Here is a 14589-nt window from a genome sequence, read left to right as displayed (position 1 = left end):
TAAAAAATTAATAAATTTAAAATAAATCATTACACTAAAAATAATTTAAATCAAATCTTACAAAATTAACTATTTATTTTATAAACAATAATTTATTTTAAGTTTAATCATTTTTATTTAATATTTTTAAATTAATTTTTTTTAAAATACACATGTAGCGCTGACATGACCAAGACACATCAACAAACAAAAAGTCATGTCAGCATGCCGTTAGCCACATTGGACAAAATTAGACGGAAATCCCACTTTACAACACTGCAAATAGTTCGGGTAAATTTTTAACGGTCCAAAAAAATCAGGAGGCATGATAATGTATAAGTCATAGTTCCCTTAATAACCTTATTTTTAAGAGACCAACCCAATTAATAAGTTGAAAATATTTTTTTAATATGTAATATATGTTTTCTATTTTATATCCTTCAATAATAAACACAATAAATTAGTAAACAAAATTCTAATGTATATGAGATATGTTTATTATTTTACGTACAATTATATTTTGTGTTTCATTTTAATAAACATAATTATTTAATAAACTTAATATTAATTAACAAAAACATATATATAAAATAAACAGAATATCAATATTCACATAAGTATTTATTTAGTTTGTATACATGCCATGTTTCATTTTCAGTGTTTTATTAAAATAAACAAAAGAATCTATCAAACAAAATGTATATTAATATTCATATAAGTATCATTTTAGTTTGTATCCGTGTTATGTTTTATGTTTTTTTTTTCAATGTTTCATTAAATAATCATAAGAATTTTTTAAACAAAATGTATATTAATATTCACTGATAATTCTACAAAATAGAGTTATTTTACCACTTTTTATGTGCTAATTATTGCTTAATTCATTAATTTTTAATTGATTTGTTAAGTTTTTAAGTAATTTTGAATTTATTGGGTTTATTTTGATTTTTACATATTTTGAGTGTTTTTATAGCTATTTTGTTGTAAAATGTTGTAGTTAATTATTTGAATTATTATTGTTTAGTTTAAGGTAAAAAAATGTTGTATTATTGAACTTAAATGTTAAATATAAATTAAGTTATAATTAATATTTTAAAATAATTAAATTGATTTATTTTATAGTTAAAAATATTTTATTATGATTTATTTTATGTTTATTTTGTTACGGAATTTGGTGTATTTTTGCAAAAAAAAATTGGCATTTTTAAGAGAAAAGAAATAGCAAAAAGAAGGCCCAAGCTCCAGCCTTCTCTTCAGCCACTCGGCCCAGGTGTTTCTTCCAGGCCCAACCACGCCAGGCCCACACCAGCCCAGCCAAATCCTCCCAGCTGCACCACCGATTCACCGAAGCCTCCCCAGCCTACAACTCCAAGCCCCAGCCGTGGCCCTTCCTTCAGCCAATGCACCAACGCCCACCAGGCCCTCTCCACGGACTAGAAGCCCAACGCCTGCTGCCTTCGGCCCATCAATTTCCTCCAGGCCCACCCCAACATCCCTCCAGCTGCTGCCAACCGTACACCCGCCTGCCTCTGCCTCCAACAGCTCCACTCGGGCCCGTCAGCTCACTCCAGTCGTAGCCCACAGCAGCCCACGTCTCCACCCGGCCCAACTCTACTTCCAGCAGCTTCACAGCTTACCAGCCTGCTGCCTTCACCCACGGGCCTGCTCCATTCCTCTCAGCCCAAGCACACCAACCAGCCGCCCGAAACCTGCCAGCAGCTACAATTGTCATGAGCCCATAAATTGTCCAAAAGTATCATTGTCCCCTTGTGTCTAAAAATACTATTTTTTACCCAATTTTTTTTATACATTTTACTCAAAAACATCATCATTACACTTTATAATTTATCCCTATTTGCCATATTATTATTAATTTTATTAATTTAATCAATTTAAATTGATTATTTTAATACTCTCATTTTAGCTATAAATATGGAATTTTCAAGACCACTTAAGGAGTGCTAATTTTTTTGGAGAGGTTACACTACACACTTGCCACATTTCAAAACCTATCTATTCTCTTCATCTTCTTCTTCTTTTTTGTTATTTTTCTTTTTTGTTAATCATTACATTTTTTTAATACATTATTAATACCAAAAAACTTATTTATATTATAACATAAAATTTATAAGGTAAATTCAAATTAATCCATATATTTTTTTTAGAATATTTAATTTCTTAAATTTATTTAGAATTGTATTTAATATTTTTTATACATATAAGTTAACTATTGACTACATGACTATTAATTAATGAAAGTTACCACATATATATATATATATATATTTCAAAAATCAGTCCACTCATTTATTCTGGTTATGCACATTATTGTTGACAACCAAAAGTCTTTCTTGTCTAAAAATATCTATTACTTTTGAATTGTGTATTATTATGGTTTATATTAATATATTTATTACTTTTTTGTTTAGTTTTTGTTCTTCATTAGCCATGTTTTTTTTGTTTATTAGATGTCTTTTTGTAAAAGATCACTGTTACACAAAAGAATTGAAATACACAAATCTATTCATAAGACACACAATTTGTTACATAAACTAATTAAGTCAACATTCATGACATAACTAAATGTTTATTTTTAACAAATTAGAAAAATATACATTCTTGTTTATATTCTCTTACAAAATATTACTAATAATAAACAATATCTTGATTCAATAATATAAACATTTGTACTTATGGTTTAACCACAGAAAACTCATAATAATACACATTTATAAATGGCATGTTAACATAAATATGGGAATCTTAAATAAACTTTAAATATATATGGACAAAAAAATAATTAAGCCAAATATGGTAATACACGGTTAATACAAAATAATAAATATGGAATTCCCATAAACTAAACTAACAGATTCCCATAATTTTCTCACCCACTGCCAATCAAGAAAATTTTTGTATGGTACAGTAATTCATCGACCATTTTTTCCAATCATAGCTTCATATTCTCCATTCTTTCCGATCACAGCTTCATATTCTCCATTATTTCCGATCAAAATCCGATCAAGAAGTGATAGCTGCTACTCTCATCATCGTCTTCTTTCTCCAGTCATCAAATTAAAAATTCAATTGAATTTGAGATCTTCTTCTTCTTCTTCTCCGGCAGATCTTCTTCTTCTTCTTCTCCGGCAGATCTTCTTCTCCGATTACATCCTCTACTTTTACGTTCGTTCACATTAGCAAACGCATAAATCCATCAACTTCTCTGATTTCTCAAACAGGTAAGCAAATCTTTCTTCAAATATACGACATGCAAAATATTTACACAAATAATCTGCAAATTACTTCCTGATAAAATTCTTGACTCAAACTACTTGTTTCAAAACTTTTTTAATTACAAACGTGAAACCAGTTACACACACAAAAATAGAATTTAATGCAACATAAATAAATATGGAAACTGGAAAATAGTTCTCGATTCAGAAAAAGAAACCAGTTACTAAAATAATTTCAACATTAATAATATTCATTCACTAACACAACCATATACATTTTAAACATCACTAAAAATTATGTTGTGCTATATTGCAGATATGGAGACCATAATGACATTGATTCGATTTGGAGGAAAATGGACAGATAGATATCAGTATGATGAGTACACCATGACTAGACTGATAATACCAACAAATTGTTCTCTAAACAATTTGGTTCATTTAGTGAAAACTGAAATAAAATGCAATATTCAAAATATTGAGCTGAGTTACCAGTTATCACCAGGTATGCCACCAATGAAATTACTCACTGACAATTCAGTCCTATTCTACATTGAGCTGAAAAAGAAGCAAAATGAAGTAACTGAGCTACCACTATGCATCACCACTGTTGATCAAACAATAGCTGAAACTGTTCAACACACTACATATGAAGAAGAAACACAAAAACAGAACACAGATTTAGAAAAGCTAGTTCTTCAACTAAACAACGAGCAATCAGCTACAGAATTACAATATCACGAAGCAACCTACACCAGAAATAACCAGGTACAAACCTTCCCAAATACTACAGACATAGCTGATGATGTAGCAGAATTTATCATAGAGAGAACAGAAGAAAACAAAAGAAAAAGAAAAGAAGAAACATAAATTATAACTGATCATAAAATTTTCAAAGTTGAAGAAGGCCAGATTTATAAGGACAAAAAGCTCTTAAAATCTGCTCTATGTTATTATGCTATGATCCACAACTTCCAATTCAAGACAAAAAGATCTGAACCAAGAGAGTACCTGGTAACCTGTGTGGATGACAATTGTAACTGGTTACTTAGAGCTTCAAAGTTCAGGAAAACAGAAAGTATGTAAAAACTCACACCTGCTCCTTGGATATCATTATGGAAGACCACAGGCAGGCTAATTGCAATGTCATTGGGGAACTAATAAAATCAAAATACATGTCAATAAAGAGAGTACACACACCACATGACATAATCAACGACATGCTAGATGATTTTGGTGTTCCAATGGGGTACCAAAAAGCCTGGAGAGCAAGAGAAAAAGCTTTAGAATTGGCAAGGGGAAACCAAGATGATTCATACCAAAAACTTCCCATCTACCTTCACATGCTAAAAGTATCGAACCCAGTTACAATTACACACCTGGTTACAGACAATACAGATCACTTCAAATATATGTACCTAGCATTTGCAAATTCCATCAAATGATGGAAACACTGTAGGCCAGTCATTGTGATAGATGGAACTTACTTGAAGACATCATTTGGGGGAACTTTATTCACTGCTTCTACAATGGATGCTAACAACAACATATTCCCATTAGCCTTTGGAATTGGAGACTCTGAAAATGATTCATCATGGTTATGGTTTTTCACAAAGCTAAAGGAGACATATGGAGAAAGAGAAGGTACGGTTTTCTTCTTTATATTCTTATTGAAACAAACTAAACTCATAAAATTATCAGTTTAATAATAATCCAGCAATAAAATAGAGAAAACAGTGTAAAAAAAAAAAATAACAGTCATATAAATTAATGAAACCAGTTACTCAGTTAATACTTAATAACCAGTTACTCCATTGTGATTTTGCAAAACAGGTATGGCAATCATTTCAGACAGGCATAAAAGCATAGAAAATGCTATAGACCATGTATACCCAAAAGCTTTCCATGGAGCATGCATATTCCACCTGTTAAACAACATCAAAGTCAATTTTGGTGTCCATGGGGAGGACCTAAACCTAAACTTTGTCAAAGCAGCAAAGGCATACAGGGTACAATCATTTGAGCATTACATGCATAAAATAGACAAGATTGACACACGCATAAGACCGTATTTACAAAAAATTGGATATTCAACTTGGTCTAGATGCCATGCTCCAACAAGAAGATATACAATGATGACATCAAATATAGCTGAATCAATAAATGCTGCATTGAAAGCTGCAAGAACGCTGCCAATCACTACAATGATGGAGGGCCTTCGAAGTTTAGTTCAAAAATGGGTATGGAAAAATGGTAACGAAGCAAACGGAACATTCACACAAGTAACAACAGATACTGAAACTGTGCTTAGAGAAAACTTTATTCGTGCCATTAAATTTCAGGTACCTGACATATATTGAGCACTGAATATTATTTATCAAAACTCTTAGTAACCAGTTACTCAAAAATATCACAGTATCCAGTTTCTAACATGTGTTTCTCTACTAAAATAAACAGGTCTTCCCAGTAAACACTATACTGTACCAAGTTGTGGTTGAACAGAAAGGAAATTTTTTGGTCAACCTAATGGAGAAAACATGTGAATGCAAAAGATTCCAACAAGACGAAATACCGTGTGCACATGCAATAGCAGTATTCGCCAAAACACGGCTGAAAACATATGATTATGTTGCTAATTACTACAAAACTACAACTATGAAAGCAACATATGACTCAACTGTTCATCCATTGCCAAATGAAGGCGAATGGACACTGCCAGAGACTTTAAACATAATTGTCCTACCACCAAAATCAAGAAAACCACCAGGCCGCCCTAGAAGGAAAAGAATCAGATCTAGAGGAGAACCAAAGGTGCAAATAAAATGTGGAAGATGCGCACAGCAAGGGCATAATAGAAAAACATGCAGGAATGAACCAATCCCAAAGCTGCGAAACACAACAAAGTCAAAGAAAATAGACAAATAATTTTCTAAAGAATAGATATACTACAATTTCAATATTTTCATTTGATGTAATAAAATTGTATCCTAATGTTTTCTACTTCAATAAAAGTACAAACTTTTTAAACATTTTACATTTTATAAACTTGATACTCAACTTCATGGTTCCAAACACAAAGATATTCCAAATCTGGATACTCAAGTACCTGGTTACAACACATATTATAGAAAGAAAAAAAAACAGATACTATAAGTAAATTTAACAAACAACTACATATACATGTAACCAACGATTTAAAAACCTAATTATAAAACCACAAATCTTTCACAAAAAACAAAAAAACATAAAATATTATAAACTTGATACTCAACTTCTAGGTTCCAACACAAGATATTCAAAAATTGAAAATTCAAGTACCTGGTTACAACACATAAAAATATAAAAAACAAAAAGCAATCACTATAAGAAATTTTAACAAACAACTATATATTAATAAAACCAACTACTTTAAAAACCTAGTTATATAATCAGAAATCGTTCACACAAAAAAAAAAACAACAAACATAAAAAAATAAAAAATAATTTAAAAAATAGAAATAAAAACTAAAGAAACAGTAACCAGTTACCTGAAACATATAGCTTTTACAATCTATCACAGAAGTAACCGGCTACACCATCTTCATACAATAATAATTGAAACCTGTATGAAAAAAAAAACATGTACATCACAATATCTTCACACTTTAAAAAAAAAAAAAAACTCCAACACTATTGAATAAAAAAACATACACATTAAAATAATATACATTAAAAAAAACTTTATATTAAGCCAAAAGTTGAAACCAATTCTTTACATTGACCAAAAAAAAAAAAAAAAAACCATACATAAGTCCAGTACTAAAACAGTACCCAGTTACAAACCACAACTTCATTATTAAACAACGAAAGAAAAAAAAGACATGGTCGTTAATACAGCTAAAAAAAAAAAAACTCCAACATCTCTACTTATAATTTCTCCTCCTCTTTGATTTCTTTGATGGAGCATCATCTTCTGTCTTGTACCCACCAATCTGCTTCTTTTTTGCATGACTATACAAGTTAATGGCAAGATAATCACGATAGGTAGCAATTTTGGCAGCCATGTTCTTCGGGATGTCATCAATCTTCCCATGAATAAACAAATCAGCATACTTGATAACAAATACTCCACAATCACTGCAAAAAACAGTTACTTACTTAAAAACAGAATATGAAATTACTTAAAAACAAACAAAATAGAAAAATAAACAACAATATACAAAAAACCAGTTACTTACTTATCCTCTTGAAATGGCAAGTCTTTGGCAAAGTTAAAATCAATTGGATCCTTCTTCCCAACAGAATATGGACCAACATTCAAGTCCAAATCTTTCATAGAACAATAAAAATCAAGAAAATCTAGAAAATATGGTAAAACAACAGAGTAAGCCTTCACATATGGCAAAGCAATACTCTCATTCTTCTTCCCCGTCAAAGAATTGTAGACAGTTAACATCCTACTCTTAATGGAAAAGTGAATAAAAACCCAATGCAACTGAACCTTCACATGCACAGGAAAAAGAACATGATCCACATCCACCCAAGGAGTGTTACAAAACAAATATTCACCAATAATGTAATCTGAAATTAGATTATCAAAACGAATGATGCTTGAATCACATTTGGCTGCCACAAAGTTATCATACAAACCCTTGATAGTTGCATCAAACCAAGAGTCTGTAGTTGTAACCCTCTTGTTCAAACCATCAACCAGCTTAATCTTCTTCCTCAGGTAATAAAAACATACATTTATATGCTACAAAAAATAAATAAACATACAAAAGTTAGGAACCTGGTTACTACCCATAAATAAAAAAAACAATTTACAGACAGTACTAAAAGGAACCTGGTTACTTGTCTTAACCATGATCAACAACAAAAACAAAACATCTAAACAAAACAAAGACTAATTAAGAATCATTATACCAAGAACCTGGTTACTAGCCAATATATAATAAAAAAAAAACAAGTTACACACAATGCTTCAAAGAACCTGGTTACTACCCAAAATTTAAAAATATTCTACACACTTATTAACAGGAACCTGGTTACTTGACTTAAACATGATCACAAAAAAAAAAAAAAACATCTAAACAAACAAATACTACTAAATAAACATTATAACAAGAACCTGGTTACTTACAGTGTCCATAAGCTCCTCCCCACAAGTTTGAAGCTTGTAAAACCACATTTTCTCATAAATTTTAACAAATGAATAATCCATTGGGGGATTGATAATGTTATTGACATCAGAAAATTTATTCTTCCTTCAAAACAAAATATATATATATATTAACAAACAATTAAATATCAAGAATAATAATATTAAAGAAAATATAAAAAAACATACTTATTCTTAAAATTCATTTTATCCTCAATCCAATAAATATAATCCAGGCAATCATTCTTTGAAACATTCTGCCCTATTTAATTTTCAAATGGAACCAATCCTCTAACAATCACCACTTCCACTCCCTTCCTCTTCACAGTTTCTTTAACATCAGAAGAACCAAACTCAGTAACAAAAGGAGACTTGACATGAGTACTAGGTTTAGGCTCCCTCTTTTCAATAGCAACAGGAACCGCATCATCATCACCAACCATCACAACCTTCCAATCATCCTTACTCCCGGTAAATTTCTTTTCTCCTTCTGCATACTGAACAGTTCTATCAATAACACTCAAAATCTCTGGATCAACATATACTTCTTCAAAACTTAAACCAACTGAACTGAATTCAGGCTTGTTTGTAAAATCCTATAATGAATAAAAATAAAATCAATTACAACAAATTCAATTTTAAATAAAATAATACAAGAAACAAAACAAAAATAAATTACAAAACCTTATCTCCATCCACAACATTTGACAACTCCAACCCATAATAAACAGCATCAAAATTTTCATTTAAATCCTTCTCAACACCCTAAAAGAAATAATGAAACTGGTTACAACAGTAACTGGTTACACTAAACAACTACAGAAAGAAAACATACTATTAAGAAAAATAAACTAGTTACCTTACTACCATCAGACTCTTCAGCTGAATCATTTCCACAATCCTAGCCAAAAAAAAAAAAAAAACAATCTGGTTACAATTAAAAATAGTTAAAAAAAACAATAAAGCATAAAAACAAACAAGTTACCTTAGAATCATCAGAAATAGGACTGGAAACATTATCAAAATCATCTGGCTTTTCCCCTTCATTAAAACCAGCACTTTCATCACTTGAATTTGCAACTTTTTCAGAATTTTTTGCAACAAATTTTGCAATCATTGCAGATAAATCACTGAGTTTCCCCATGAACTCAGATCTCATAACTGCAATGTCACTAATAATAGTTTCTTGGCATGCTTTTTTGATGAGATTGATTCACAAATCAATCTCAACTTTTCACTATCAACCTACAAAACAAAATAAAATACTTTACAAAACAGCAAAAAAAAAAAAAAAAAAAAAAAAACATAAAAAGAAACCTATAAATTTCAAAACAAAGTAATATTTTTTTTTTAACTAAAACAAACAACAAAACTAACCAGTACCTGGGTACCCGGACTACTGTCTCCATCTTCAGCACACACCTTCGGCAAGTATAGAGGCTCAAACTTAAACTTCTTTACTGCCAGTTTCTTTCTCTCCTCAGAAGACGGATAGACATTCAGGATAGTCAACTGAATAAATTAAAAATATATATATACAAAATCAAGAAAACTGGTTACCATCAACTGAAACCAGGTACACAAACAAAAATCCAAAAATGAATCAAACAAATTTAGCAAGAAACCAGTTACAAAACAAAAAGATTATACCTTCTGATTGTTGAAAACCTTTCCCACCAAGTTTGCATAGAACGCATTATCTGTACTCTTCCAATTCAACAAACGTGGAAATTTTTTCCCAACCCGTTGACAAAACTCAGGACTCAACTCAGCTATACTTTCATAAATCCATACAAGAAAAGCAATGGGAAACCCAAGAAGTTTGTAAGGGTGAAGGCCAACCTTCCCATCAACGAACAGTCCATCAAAGATTTTATTCCCACCCTTCAAAGCAGTTTTCAAATATTGAAAACTCCTATCCCATACAAACTTGCCAAAACTAATATTTGCTAATTGAGAAAAATCTCGATCAACCATCTCAAAAAAGAAATCATCAACCGACTTATCACTAGTATAGCCGTACAAATAGTTAACTAGGATATGAACTATACCCAATTTGACAACATCCTCATCATCAACTAGATCCTTACTAATAAAAGCATTGCGTAATTCAGACTTCGACACCTTACCAACAAAACGGCCAAATATTTTTTTCTTAAACAAAACCTTCTTTTTTTGAAAACGACTTAAATCAAAATCACCATCACATCTAAGACCTGTAACTAGAGCAAACTCTTCAATAGAAAACCTACACACTCTACGACCAAGCTTAAACCACGTTTCCTCTTCCTCCCTCTCATGAGATACCTCTCTCAATAACACAAGCTGGGCAAGTTGAGTTTGAAAATGAATATCACATACTTCTAAAAAGTGCCCAAATGGGGTCTTCTTAAACAATGATTTATGACTTTTAGTCAACTTAGATTTCAAGTCAGTAATGACACTCTTGTCATTAAAATGTTGAACCTTACTACCAAACCTCTTGGAGGGGTATATCTTTAAATGAGCCTGCAGAAAAAAACAAAACAATTAAACATGCAACCAGTTTCAAAAAATATAAACATGAAAAATTTATAAGTACTTTACATTTATAAAACGACTTATATGTATTTAACTTTGTATGGTTTAAATATACATATAAAAAAAAAAACAATTCATTCACTAAGGTAAACAAGTTCAAAACTCATTAAGCAACATCGTTCACTGTTATCTGTAAAGTAACCAGGTACATATGTAACCAGGTACACATGAAACCAGGTACCAAAAAATAATAAAACAGCTTAACAACAAAAAAAAACACAGCAATAACAATAAAACAAACACAAAACAGAATTTAAGATTATGCAAATTAACTACAAATCTACAAGAACCCAGATACACAACCATAAAAAAAATTAAAAAAACAGAATCCACATGTAACCAGGTGCAAAAAAAAAACAGTTTAACAACAAAAGAAAACACAACAATAACTGTAAAACAAACACAAAACAGAATTGAACATTATACAAATTAACTACAAAACTACAAGAAACCAAATACACAACCATAAAAAAATAAAACAAACAGAATCCACCCAATGTGAAACACAACAACAGAAACATAAACAGATGAACAATTTTATATTATAATAATTAAAAAAATAAACACATACCACAACATGTTTAGTCTCATGAGAATCATCTCCAGCATCCTTACTACCAGATGCACACGAATCCTTCGCCTGTTTAACAGTGGAAGGCGATTTACTTGTCTTCCTTGCAACAGAGGAAGGGGATTTACTCTTCTTCCTTGCAACAGACTTCAAATGTGTAATGTTACTCCTTCGAGGAAGAATCTCGCAAATATCATCCCCTACATTCTTCGATTCATCCTCTACTATACCAGAAATTTTCTTCTCCGAACCAGAAACACCACCGCATTCACCACAGTGATCCATCACACAAATTCGAGCAAGAGAAATATCAATGCACTGCATAAAAAAAAAAAACAAACAACACAAATGAAAAAAGAAAAACAGATATACACATATATAGAGCACAAATTACAAATAACTACCCATAAACTTCCCAAATAATAAACTGATCAAAAACTGACAAAAACCCCACTAAAAAACTAACGATAAAATCGTGCACCAAATATAAAAACCGTCATTAACACAGATTAAAAAACAATCACCCACGACAGAAAAATATATAATACAAAGCAAAATTAACAATCAATTTACATTAAAAAAAATAATAATAAAATAAACCCTGAAACCGGGTACTCACCGATACGAAAACACCACAAAGAGGCACAAATCCACAACGAGAAACTTATAAAAATCCTAAGAAAAAGAAAAAAAAGAAGAAATCAACACAAAAAACCAAATGCTGAAAGAAAGAAAAAATTTGAACCAAACGATATATAAAAAACGTGATACTGAAGCAAACGGAAAAAGACATACCTGAAACCAGGTACTCACCGAGACGAAACACACGCACAGAGGGCAGAAAATCGACAACAAAGAACTCAAATAAACCCTAACACAAGAACGAAAACTAAGAACACAAATCACCACTGAAGAAAACGTGATACTTAATAAAATATACTAATAAAATTCAGAAAACGTGAAGAAGATAAAAACGTGATAGAGGTTGGGTACTCAAGTACCTGCATGCATACTGGGAATTGATTTCCTTACAAAAAAAAATTCAAAATTAAAATAAAATAAAATAATAAAAAAAACACATAAAATGACTAAAAAGCCCTCACAAAAATACACATAAATGCATAATAAACCACTACTGAATTGAAATTTTCTTACAAAAATGTTTACCAAAATAATAAAAATAATAATAAAAATAAAAAGATAAAAATTTACTCATAAAAATACCCCTATAGAAAAAAAAAACGTATACAAAAAAATATGGGATATAAAAGCAATATTTTGATAAATATGGGAAAACAAAACCCATAAAAAAGGAAAACAACAAAAAAAATCATAAAAAATGCAAAAAAAAAAAAAAACCATATATATCAAATTTTAGTGAATTTTCCCATATTTCATGTAAATTCCTCTTTATATATTTAGGAAGATTGTCCGAAAATAGGAAGATACATTCTTGTGAATTCCAAGAATGAGATGCCATTGGAGTGGTTCATGACAAAACTCATGAAATCTTATATCATTAAAAATAAATAAACAATAATGTTTTCGTGTTGTATATTATTTGGGATCAATTAACCAATCAATGATGTCATTGGCTTTTTTTAGAATGAACAAATATGTATAAATTTTCATAAAATAAAAATAATATATTTATATTATCTTTCAAAAAAATTATTTAGAATGCTAGTATTGTTGGTTGAAATAGATTCATTTTAAAATCTATGTAACTTAATAAACAATTTGGTTTATTTAAAATAAATATGTGTAACATTATAAACAAATTTGTTTACACGAAAAAACAATTGGAAAGTTGTTTTATTTTAAAAAAAAAAATTAAATAAGAAGGTGGAGCAATTGGTGGACTTAATTACAGTAGATATATTTCATATTCAGTTCTATATTGTATATTGTATTGTAAATAATATATCCAATATGATTATTGGAGTTTCTTTATTTTTGTTGTACATATATAAAAAAAAAAAAAAAAAAAACCCCTTTTTTAAAAGAGAAAATTACATTTTATAAGGTAATTTATAAAAAAAAAATCATTTTATACGGCAGACTAAATAAATTACAAAATTACGGTACTTCACCGTGTACAAAACTTTTTGTTCTCCTTAATTGATATCATTTTGTGTAGTGGATTTATAACTTTGAGTCAGCATTTTACTTTAGTCAAATTAACATTTTATAGATATATAAATATATTTATTGTCAAATCACTTGAGATTCTATATCAAATATTTATTTAATTGAGAAAAATATAATTAATCTAAAAGTTTCAAAATTATTACCTACTTTATTTAATTTATTTATTTTCGATATACATTGACAACATAATTTGTGTATTTTTGCTTCCTATACCATAATTGTAATGCCTCGGATTCCCTATTATGGTTAATGGCTGGATTAGTAGGCCGGGAGGGCCATAACTGTTTAATTACGCCATTAAATGTGTTTATGCATGTTTATGAGAATTATATTATCATATGATGTTAAATGCATGCATGTGAGTCCACATTTGTTTACAGGGGTATTATGGTAATTTGGCCCGTTGAGGGTATAATTGAATATTTGTTGTATGTTAATGACATATTGTGAGACCACATTATAATGTGGATTGGTTCGAGTATTCCGACATGAGACGATCGTTAAACGTGATTATCGGTTTGGTCATAACAGGTTTGAGCTCGGGGCTCGGGGTGAGTCTCGGGGTGATATTAAAAGCTATCGCGTTACCGGGGATTTTAGGGTAACGGGTTATGAAATATTGGAGTTTGAGGATATTGAGATTAGCGGGAAATGGGAAGCGTTAATTATAATTAACGGGTTAAGCTAGAAGTACTAATTTTACCCCTAGAGTAGTTTGAAAGGCTTTAGATGTCACAAGGGCATTTTGGTCTTTTTAGGGGAGGATATATACAAGGTTTAGTGGCTGAAGGCTGTGGAATAAAACAGAGAAAAAACAGAGTTTTGCCTCCTCCATTCCCGTACATCACCCTCTTCATTGCTTCTTTGAGGTTTTGGAGCTCTAGTTGTGGATTCAAGCTAAAGGAACATAGGGCTGGGTTGGAGACTTGGTTTTG

The 14589-nt window shown here is 30.4% G+C and overlaps 3 protein-coding genes across 3 annotated transcripts; 1 reads left to right on the top strand and 2 right to left on the bottom strand.

Moving 5' to 3' along the window:
* The first annotated feature begins 5264 nt into the window (after positions 1–5264).
* Positions 5265–7330, top strand: LOC133804001 (uncharacterized). Its single transcript, XM_062242138.1, has 2 exons — positions 5265–5554; positions 5670–7330. The coding sequence occupies exons 1-2, from the start codon at positions 5345–5347 to the stop codon at positions 6135–6137; spliced, it is 678 nt and encodes a 225-aa protein (XP_062098122.1). The 5' UTR covers positions 5265–5344; the 3' UTR covers positions 6138–7330.
* A 32-nt stretch (positions 7331–7362) lies between these two features.
* On the bottom strand, positions 7363–8422 carry LOC133804000 (uncharacterized). Its single transcript, XM_062242136.1, has 2 exons — positions 8335–8422; positions 7363–7947 (listed from the first exon to the last, which is right to left on the bottom strand). The coding sequence occupies exons 1-2, from the start codon at positions 8413–8415 to the stop codon at positions 7426–7428; spliced, it is 603 nt and encodes a 200-aa protein (XP_062098120.1). The 5' UTR covers positions 8416–8422; the 3' UTR covers positions 7363–7425.
* Positions 8423–9080: 658 nt separating this feature from the next.
* On the bottom strand, positions 9081–12015 carry LOC133806496 (uncharacterized). Its single transcript, XM_062244589.1, has 5 exons — positions 11504–12015; positions 10003–10860; positions 9736–9864; positions 9338–9597; positions 9081–9253 (listed from the first exon to the last, which is right to left on the bottom strand). The coding sequence occupies exons 1-4, from the start codon at positions 11825–11827 to the stop codon at positions 9508–9510; spliced, it is 1401 nt and encodes a 466-aa protein (XP_062100573.1). The 5' UTR covers positions 11828–12015; the 3' UTR covers positions 9081–9253; positions 9338–9507.
* Between the last annotated feature and the right edge of the window lie 2574 nt (positions 12016–14589).

The sequence above is a fragment of the Humulus lupulus genome, chromosome X (assembly GCF_963169125.1).
Source record: "Humulus lupulus chromosome X, drHumLupu1.1, whole genome shotgun sequence".
NCBI lineage: Eukaryota > Viridiplantae > Streptophyta > Magnoliopsida > Rosales > Cannabaceae > Humulus > Humulus lupulus.
The sequence above is the reverse complement of the archived record's forward strand: the minus strand, read 5'-3'. Positions and strand labels throughout refer to the sequence as shown.

Excerpts from the sequence above, each read along its gene's own strand:
- LOC133804001 (XM_062242138.1), top strand. The coding sequence starts at position 5,345 with ATGATGACATCAAATATAGCTGAATCAATAAATGCTGCATTGAAAGCT. Across the intron at positions 5,555-5,669 it reads TTCGTGCCATTAAATTTCAG|GTCTTCCCAGTAAACACTAT; the intron begins GTACCTGACATA and ends TAAAATAAACAG.
- LOC133804000 (XM_062242136.1), bottom strand. The coding sequence starts at position 8,415 with ATGGATTATTCATTTGTTAAAATTTATGAGAAAATGTGGTTTTACAAG. Across the intron at positions 7,948-8,334 it reads GGGAGGAGCTTATGGACACT|CATATAAATGTATGTTTTTA; the intron begins GTAAGTAACCAG and ends TATTTTTTGTAG.
- LOC133806496 (XM_062244589.1), bottom strand. The coding sequence starts at position 11,827 with ATGCAGTGCATTGATATTTCTCTTGCTCGAATTTGTGTGATGGATCAC. Across the intron at positions 10,861-11,503 it reads ATGAGACTAAACATGTTGTG|GCTCATTTAAAGATATACCC; the intron begins GTATGTGTTTAT and ends TTTTTTCTGCAG. Across the intron at positions 9,598-9,735 it reads ACAGTAGTCCGGGTACCCAG|GTTGATAGTGAAAAGTTGAG; the intron begins GTACTGGTTAGT and ends TTTGTTTTGTAG.